The 9,756-nt window shown below is 34.9% G+C and overlaps 1 protein-coding gene across 1 annotated transcript; it reads left to right on the top strand.

Moving 5' to 3' along the window:
- The first annotated feature begins 1,189 nt into the window (after nucleotides 1-1,189).
- Nucleotides 1,190-9,483, top strand: LOC125860994 (DUF724 domain-containing protein 6-like). Its single transcript, XM_049541059.1, has 6 exons — nucleotides 1,190-1,876; nucleotides 3,403-3,600; nucleotides 7,074-7,226; nucleotides 7,520-7,580; nucleotides 7,649-7,750; nucleotides 8,611-9,483. The coding sequence occupies exons 1-6, from the start codon at nucleotides 1,328-1,330 to the stop codon at nucleotides 9,261-9,263; spliced, it is 1,716 nt and encodes a 571-aa protein (XP_049397016.1). The 5' UTR covers nucleotides 1,190-1,327; the 3' UTR covers nucleotides 9,264-9,483.
- The last annotated feature ends 273 nt before the right edge of the window (nucleotides 9,484-9,756 follow it).

Below are 9,756 nucleotides of genomic sequence, written 5' to 3'. Positions count from 1 at the left end.
CAGTTGGTTCGGGCTCAAAGCAATAAATTCAGTTGAATTCTCTATATCATGTTATCAACCACGTAAGAGATTGTAAATTGTACAATATTTTAGCTCGATTGAAATTAACTATCAGTTGAGTGATCGTATGAGAAGTAAATTCAAAATATATTTGCTCTACGTAGAAATACTATGAGAAATGACTTTATTTAAATTTAATATAATATATTGATTAAACCAACGCCATACGAAAGAGGTGATAAATAAAGAGATCATTGTATTGAGAAGTTATGAAAGCGAAGATTGTCCATGTTTTTGTTTTATTTTGCTAATCAATAGAATTGTAGTAATTAATTTATAGTAGCATTACTTTTTACAAATAGAATAGTAGTTGATTAATACTCCTTGCCCCTTTCAATTTAAGTATCTTTGTTTAAAATGAATTCCTCTACTTATATTAATTAACTTTCTAAATATTATTACATGTCGGTTTTTTAAAACGACAAGATTTAAAAGGAAGTTTTAGTACTCTTTAATTTAAAATTAAAAGGTAAAAAAAGTTTCATTTTATTATAAACTTCATATTTATAGAAAGAGTAACAGTATTTAAGTTTTGCTTAAATGAAACTAATGCCACATAAACCCATGTGTCCAAATTAATAAAATTGACAGAACACATTGACATTTCCTTAAATATATCATTATATTTTATTTGGCCATTTGAACTACAACATGTTCTAATTAAGCACGTGAAAGATAATAAAATATTTCTATGGACATTTTTGAATAAAATTTGAAAAAAAAAAGTTGTCTATGTTATAGCTTCTTAAGCACACATTATATAGATTAGTTAATGTGATTAATTCATTAAAACATAACATATATAGTTCGTTAAATATTTGTTGAAGACAAAAGCATATTACGAATCTTCTCTCAAACATAAGAGATCAATTTTTGTCATTTTCTCTTCTATTTTGAGGGTAGTTCCCGTCAAATCTAACGGATAGAGTTCAATAAGTATTTTATCGGAGACTAAGAATGTTAAGTTTTGACAAACTTAAAAGGATCAAAGTTGCTAAATTCATTCTTAATGGACCATTTTAAAGTGTATATTATGGGACTTATGTTGAACATACACTCAAACATAAGGGACCATTCTTGTCATTTTCTTCACATTATATAACACAGGATTCTTTACACATGGAGCTCTAGAACCCGCCAATTTCCTGAATTTCCAATGTTCTTAACAAAACCCAAACCCTGCCTCTGCACAAAGTACAAAAAATCTGTATAACTCCGCCGGAAAAATTCACCAACGGCGGCGGCGGCGACGACGACGACGACGAAGATGATAATCGAGAAAGTGGAATTAGGAACGGTGAATGCATCAGCATCACCGGCTTACAAATCGCCCTTCACCATCGGCGATGAAGTCGAGGTTAGTAGAGAGGAAGTGGGTTATAGTGGAGCTCGCTACGAAGCCGTCATTGTTGAACCATTGAAGCTAGCGGCTCCGTCTCCGTACCCTAAAAGCGAAAGTAAGAAAAGGGGTTTTTGGGTTCAGTACAAGCATTTGTTATCTGACAAAGGTGAATCGGTATCTAAACGCGAGTTCGTCAGAAAACAGTCCCTTATACGACCCGCACCACCGGTTGCGAAGTGGGATCAGCGGCGGTCTTTTCGAGTGGGCGATGTTGTTGATGCATTTCATCTTGCAGGGTGGTGGACTGGGGTTGTTGTTTCAATTGTTTGGGATGATGGTGATAATAATGGTTGTAGGTTCCGGGTTGCTTTCAAGGACCCGGATGAGGAGATTGAATTTTCTGAACATGACTTGAGGTTTCATCTGGATTGGGTTGGTGGAAATTGGGTCCGTCCTGATCCGCCACATGAAAAGGTACTCCCTTTGTACCATTTTTTTTGATTTTTTTTTTTATAAGAATGGTGCATGGGTTTGCACACACCTCGACTAGTTCCACGGGATAATAGATAAGAAGAAATCATGTAGTGTTTTTGTTTCTGTTGGGATTTGAAACTGAGACCTTGTCGAATGCCACGTCCATTTCTGCTTCGGTTCATTCAAATGCGTTAACTTGGGACAGGGGGAGTAATAAGTTTACCTTCAATTTGCTTGTGTTTATTTAAGATCAACTTGGCCAGAACTTTGAACTAAATAGCAAAGTTTTGTTCATACTGTTTTTATGCAAGGGAGTTGGATATTTACTTATTCCATGCAACGATTTTTCTTATATATGAACATGGAATCTTAATAAAAAAATTCACTAATTTTAAAATGACAACCAGTTCGAAGACAATTTTGATTATGTATTGTATGGTGTTCTTACTAGGGTGGTTGACGTGTTTTCCTTGTATGTGCTGGGTGGACACTTCTCTGTTATTTACTCTATATCGTGCACTTTCTCAACGCTAGATATGATTTTGCATTTGCATTAATAGATTGTTCAGCACACTCTATCTGCTTATGCATCCAGTTATAAAGAAGTAGTGTGAATCAACTTGGAGCTCAAAGTCTCGGTCACTGGTAGCTAGTGTATATTTGTTATTGTTGAGTCCCACGTCGGTGCGACGAGTTGAAATGGGCCTCTGTATATAGGTCTTGAGCAATTTTTACCTATTGAGCTAGCTTTTAGGGTTGAGTTAGGCCCAAAGTCATTTTCTTTATGATGGTATCAGGGCTAGACCCATATCAATTCATGGTTTACTGATGTTGGCCCCCATATTAAATTGCCCACACTCCAGATGTCCAGTCTTGGGTGTGAAAGGATGTTGAGTCCTACATTTGTGGGCTGAGGAGAAATTGGTTATGATCTTGGGCAATCCTCACCTCTTGAGCTAGCTTTTGAGGTTGAGTTAGGCTCAGTGTCCATTTCTTTGTCAGTTAATATGTTTTGATTGGACCTCCCATATCATTGATAACGATCCTTATGCCCATATTGTGTCAAAAATATCTTTATGTTCCCTTATCTTCACAGTTTAATTAGTGCAATGATTAGTTTGCTTGTCCAGTATATGCTTCAGGTAGAATAGGTCATTTTGTCTTGAAGAATATCACTTGCTAGTATGATGGTGGAGCATGTAATTGTTGGTTTGCATGACGTTGATAATAATATCTAAGTTCATCATGTTCTAGCCTAATTATTTACCTGCTCTAAGTTCAATGGATATCCATCTGTTTTAATAATGAGGTTATGTCCAAATTTTGGGAGTAGTTGTCTATTGTGAGATAACCACAGTTTGGCTAAAAAATTGACAGTACGGTATAATTTCCTGAGTTTTTGATATGTTTTCCTATCACGATGTCTTGGAGATGCCATTGTACATCTAATTTTTCCCGGTTTTATTTATTCAAAGCTTTTCATCATTAAGCAATATAATCACTTACTCCTGTGTCAATTGTATCAGATGTCTCTTCAATTGGGAACTCCAAGTCCTACATTAAATCATATGATCAAGGGAACAACCTCTTCTAAGATGAAACTGGAAACAGATACTAGGACTGATGAGGTACGGCCTCCGAAGAAGTTAAGAAGTAGAAAACATATTGTAGAAGCTTTGGAGAATCAAGAATTACCTAGGCCTTTTGTATCTGGGAAGGCATTTGTAAGTGGCTTCTACCATCTTATGGCTCGCTCATGCTTTTTACTTCTGATGTTTTGAATGATAATTCTTTTTGAACTTCTGTAAGTCTTCTATCATTTATTTCCTTTGATAACTGTTTTGTCCGGGCTAGCTTGTCGTACCTCGACTTTTTTCATGGGTTACCTCCCACTAGCACATGAATTGGGTAATTCTGTCCACCGAGGCTTGGATAGATGGGAGGAAATCACCAATGTTGTTGCCTCTGCTGCGATTTGAACCCGAGACCTCATGATTCTTAATCCACTTCATTGAGTGCAATCCTCATGGTAGCCTACTTCATTGAGTGCGGTCCCCATGGTTCTTAACCCACTTCATTTATTTTAATGTTGTTTTCAAATAGAATTCGTTATTGTAAATACTACTAATATTTATCAGTGGTTGTTTGCAGAGGTAAATGTTTATCATGATTGAGGTTTTTGGTCAATCTTGCTTATTTTAATTTTGTCCATAAACACTAATTTGTATTGTAATTAGGTTTATGAGTTATATTTGGAGTATCCAAATGGTGGTGGTGGTGGGGTGTGGGGTGTGGGGGGTCCAAAATAAACTTTGAGGCTACCCAAAAAAAGAAGAAGAGAAAGAGCCAAATTAAGACGAACTAAGATAAATTCGATACATTTCTCAATGTTGTACAATCAGTTCCATTGTAAAGCTTTAAAATTTTAAAGGATAAAGCCAAAAATTAAGTAACTAATATACGATTATGAACATTTCTAGGTTCAAAGTCAATTTCATTCTCAAGTGCACATCCAATTACTGCATATTTTGTTATGTATAGACCTCATTTCCGCTACCAACTTATTTGTTCCCATAGCAATATACTATAAAAAATTCATCTCCAAAAAATATATCTTTGTGTTTACACTTTTGCATCTAGCCAAACTCATATGCTCAAACTGATCATGAAAACCATACTCCTGAAAAGCATCTAGCCAAACTCATATGCTCAAATTGATCATGAAAACTATTGACTTCATAGCTATGAGGACTAAGATATTATCCCAAAAATCTGCCTTCCAACCCTGTACCTAAGATAAGACTTTGTGTCAAAGTACTCTTATACATGAGCAATTTAATATTACATAAATGTACCTTGCATTTTCCTTTAGCCCCATTTCCATATGCATGTTCTTACTTCCCGCTGTGCTATATGTGGCATCATATATTCCATCTTGCATCCCTAATAATATAAAGATTTTACAAATTAAAAACCCGATGCTCCATAATGTCCAGAGGAAACTTGTCTGAAAAAATTGATGTTCCATAAAAGCCAAAGAACATTCTTACACCCATTGTCCCATTCTATTAAATCTTAGTGTACAAGGAAAGTTATTTTTTCTAGGAAAATGTTGATACTATATTTTTTTTGTTTCTACATGTTGCGTTCACTCACACACTTAATTATCCTTCTTGCTCATCATGGTAATAAACTAATCAAGTTATAAAAGATAAATACATAGACAAAAGAATTTATGTGCCATAACCAAGTTTTTCATGAAAAGGGTCGGATGATACCTAATGAACTTTAGAATCAACCAAGAGAAAACAAAAAACCCACTCTAACAACACATAACTACATGGTACATACTATCTTGTTTTCATCTTCTTACTGCCTTCAATCCTCAGACTTGTGAAGATTAATGTAATTACTTTGTACTCTTCTCTAGACTTTATTGTTGTCTTGTCTCCATCTGGACACCACCCTCATTTCCTTGCGAGAAGTTTAAAAATGGAAGTCTTTGCTACAATTCTTCAGGATGCTGTGAAAAACTAAATAAAAGGAAATTTTAGCAACGACAAGTATTTTACAGAAACAAATTTCCCAAAAATAAAGTTAATTAGTTATTTAGTATTAGTACTAATAAGCATGCAATGACCATCATAAAGAACCTACAAAGACACATCAAGGTGTGAGATGACCACCCTTTCGAATTACAACATTTGAAAGATAACTAACTAACCCAAAAATAGCTACAATAGATTGCTGGTATAGTTTTGTACGGAACTTTGTTGCAATGCATTTTGTGCTGTATCTGCAAAGAAGGAAAAATTGGTCAAATTTACATCCATGGAAAACTTAATATATCCCAAATCAGCAGATTAAATTAATGACAACCCTGCAAAAGAAGCAGAAGGTTGTGAAACGGGCAATTTCAACTTTCACTGAATAAAGACGTTCCGGCTTTCAAACATATTTAAGAGGAGGCTGTGAAAAGTTAAAAGAAAACGAGCAAGCAAACTACTTTCATTGAATAAAACGTTTGATCTTACGTTTGGATTTTTATGCGTATCATAATTATCCTTATTGCGCAAACTCATTAGCTCTGGCTTAGATAGTTTGTATAGTTAGCCAGAGATTTTTTTGTAAGCTCAAATGCCATATCTTGTAAATTTTGCATCTTCCTGATGCTGTTATTAATACCACTTATCTTATCAAAAAAAAAAAGGGGATGGTTCTTTTGGTTTTTGAAGAAGTGTCTTTTATATTTGTAAAATAGTATAGTAGATAAATATGGGAAATAGGATTAAAGCCAAAAATTGACAAAAGAAGATAATTGGGTTTCTTGCTTAACGAAACGTGCCATGTCACCAGTTTTATGTCCTACAATTATATATTTATATAATTGAGGATCCTGTCTTAAATAACAAGGATATAAACGACGAGTGTGTTGAGAAATTTGACATTTCTACTTCAGAACCTTCAAGCATTAAGAGAACATGAAAAGTTGAACTACTGTTAGTTTTTTCTACATTGTACCCAGCAATTTTTTCTCTATGAACCTTCTCATTTAGATCCTGCTTTCCCTTTTTGTGAAAACTATATGTCTCTGTGCTGAAGGGAATGAGATTCCCGACTATCCGTTCTTTCCTGCCTGTTCTCTCCATTCTGTTGGTACAAACTGAATGTCTGATTTTTCTCTTTCCCAGGTCACTGAAAAATTAAAAGAAACAAAGAGATTAGATCCCCAAATATTGTGACTTGAAGAACTAATTTTGCTTCTTAAATATACTTCAATAATCTTCCTTTTTTTTACCCGTTCCTAGGAACTCTCGGCCTTTTGTCCCTTGGTGACACGAAGCCACAACCTTAAAGTTGGAGGTGGAAGGTGCTTACCACCTAAGCAACCCCCTCTTGTCAACAATAGACAACAACAACCCCCTCTTGTCATACTTCAATGATCAAGTTCTGTGGTTTGTTCTATGTTAAATTGAACTTCACTGGCTACTGATACTTTCAGTTTGTTTATCAACTTTGTTAGAATTTTCAGATTATAGCCTAATCAGCATTGTTAATAAATGACTGTTTTCATCTGTGTTGAAGCAAAAGTTGTTGGTTTACATACCTATGTATCTCTGTATTGGGGTTGTAATTGGAAAGGGAAACAGTTTGATAGAGCCTGACTCTTTTGGTGGTTTATGCTAAACTTTTGCAGACTAGAAAATCAAGATTACTTGATTTTGTAGAAAACCAAGATTACTTTGAAAGTGTGGTTGATGTGGGAATCCTTTCACCCTGTGTCCAGTCTCTCCAGCACACCGGAGATGAGGATGCAAACCTAAGTGATTTTGAATTTCCAATTATTGAGGTAACTTATTATTATACGGCTCATTCATCTGCATCTAATCTATTATTTAGAATCTGGGAATTGACATTTGCATATGATACTTGGATACCAGAATACCATCACCTAGAATGGTTTGATTCTACCTACAGCATGGGCCTAAATAAAGATTTCAATGATATAAAAGATGTCATTGATTAAAGTCTGAATAATCCGTAGGCTTGAGTTTCCTTGCCTTTCTCCTCCATAAGTTCACTTTTCTGTTCATTTCTGATTTATTCTGGTATTTGTTTTCTATTTTATTTTTTGTCATCCAGGGAAGCAGAAAGAGAAGTACCATGGACCTGTCTGCCCATAGATCACTTGCTGTGACACAAGGTAACTGATTTTGGAATAGGGTTTTGTTCACCTGTTGCATCATTGCATAATGTTTTGCTTGATGACAGGTGTGGAGAAACAAGTACTTGAAAGCACTCTCCATGACTCATTTAATGAACAGAATGCAACAAATCAAGCCGAGTTATATGATGGGATAAATACTTCAGCAGGTAAAACATGCATTTCCAGTGCAATTTTAACACAATATTTCTAGTGTAGTCGTGTATCCTGTTGCAATTGCTAATCTTAATGGTGTTTAGTAATTACTAATTCCTATGTGCTTAGCTTCTTGTTTCAAAGTTTGTGGTTCTCAAGGAAATTTAATTCGAATGCTAATTAAATTATTCCTACTTGTTTTAACTTTTATCTAGATAGCTTAATAACTACTTTTGTTGTACCAAGAGCTATTAAGAACTCCTAGCTGTCTGCATTGTTTGATACTATTAAAATATGAAAGAGATTTATCTAAAACTAAGCGTCATCTATTTCTAAGTGCATGTGTTCACTTACAACAAACTGCAGTTGAACAGAAAAAAATAATATCGAGGTGTTGGTGCAAGACTGAAGTTAGTTATGGATAGGTTTGTGAGTTTGAGCTCATTAGACCTTGTAATTCTATACAGGGCTACAAGCTCAACCTTGATATTTTTAAGGACTTGAGAAGGAATTAATGTATTTCTGCACTTTCTTTTCCGGATAAGCTAGTCACATTTCAATTATTCATTTTGATATCTTCCTTAAAAAAATATAGTTGGATAGTTAATGTTAAATATTAGATGGAAGGTGACCACTACCAATCAAAGTAGTACTCGAGTGAGGTTCCTAAGCCGTCGAATCGACAACTATCATTTTCATATTCAAACGTGGTGATCATTTGAACCATTTTAAAAAATAAAAATGTTGAGACCTGAAATGTTCTGTTTCCATCTAAAAATCTCTTAAGCAGTTGCTTGTCATTTCTGATATCCCGCAGTTCCCTTGTATTTTTTATGTCATGATCAGGTTTGGTTAATCTAGTCATCATTTGCAGGAGCCTCTGCTGCAGCAGTCCAACCATGTGCTGGGACCACTATGCCTGAGATTGAGCCGAGGTTGGTACTACCATTTAAGAAGAACTCTGCTCTTTGGAGAGAATTTGAATCCATGGAAGTATTTAGAAAAATTCTGCAAAATCCACATTTTTCACCTTTAGCACAATATGAGGAGAATAAACGAGAAGAAGTAGCTTTACTGAAGATGACGAAGTATGTTTTTTTTGTTGAGAGGATACCAAAGTTAACCGTTGCTGAACTTAGTAGTTCAGCTCTCATTAGTGAGATGCTGGACACTATCAAGGACTTGGAGGAGTATGGATTTGATCTAATACCGATTAAATGTCATTTGAATGATTTGATGTTGAACAACGAGAAGCAAACTCAGCTCCGAAGCAAGTTGGAAGAAGAGGAGGGTAAACTCAAAAAATGCCTTCTTGACAAAGCAGTTGCTAAAAACGAGATTAACAAGATTGCTTTGAAGATAAAGGATCTAGAGAAACAACTTATGTCAGCCAAAACCATGATTGAGACAATGGAGCATCATATCAAGGTATCAGGATCTTTAAAGGGTGACATTTGTGATGACATTCGTCACGCTGAGCGTGATTTTGAAGCAACAGTGGCTTCAGTGAAGCAAATCTTCAGCTGAAAGAGAACTTCACCTTTTGTAAATCTTCATATGAAAGACATCTGATTTCATCGAAATGTTGGTAAGTTAAGAAATCCTTACCAATTTCAGTTTTACATAGGAGTAGCATGTTTCCCATTAAAAACAAATTTGGTACAGAACTTCTTAGTTATGAAAACATATTTTGTAAATCAGTTTCGCATGTTTCCTTCTAACGTTGATAAGAGTACTTTTTGAGTTACTTTCTAGAGAAGATTTGTGTAGTCGATGTTAACTTGTTTGGGGTCACGTAGTTGTTGTTACAGTGTTATTAACTCAGTGTGCATGTGTGTCAAGTGATGACTATTAATAACACTGTAATACTGTCTCTATATAAATGGTGTAGTTCAAAATGAGGAACTAGTAACTTGAGCAATGGTAAAAATTTGGGAGGCGAAAGAGATTGTTGTTGTGAGTATATCTATTTTAATTGTATGACTACTATTTAAGCTTGAAATTGAAATTCATATATTTA

The sequence above is a fragment of the Solanum stenotomum genome, chromosome 3 (assembly GCF_019186545.1).
Source record: "Solanum stenotomum isolate F172 chromosome 3, ASM1918654v1, whole genome shotgun sequence".
NCBI classification, from domain to species: domain Eukaryota; kingdom Viridiplantae; phylum Streptophyta; class Magnoliopsida; order Solanales; family Solanaceae; genus Solanum; species Solanum stenotomum.
The sequence above is the reverse complement of the archived record's forward strand: the minus strand, read 5'-3'. Positions and strand labels throughout refer to the sequence as shown.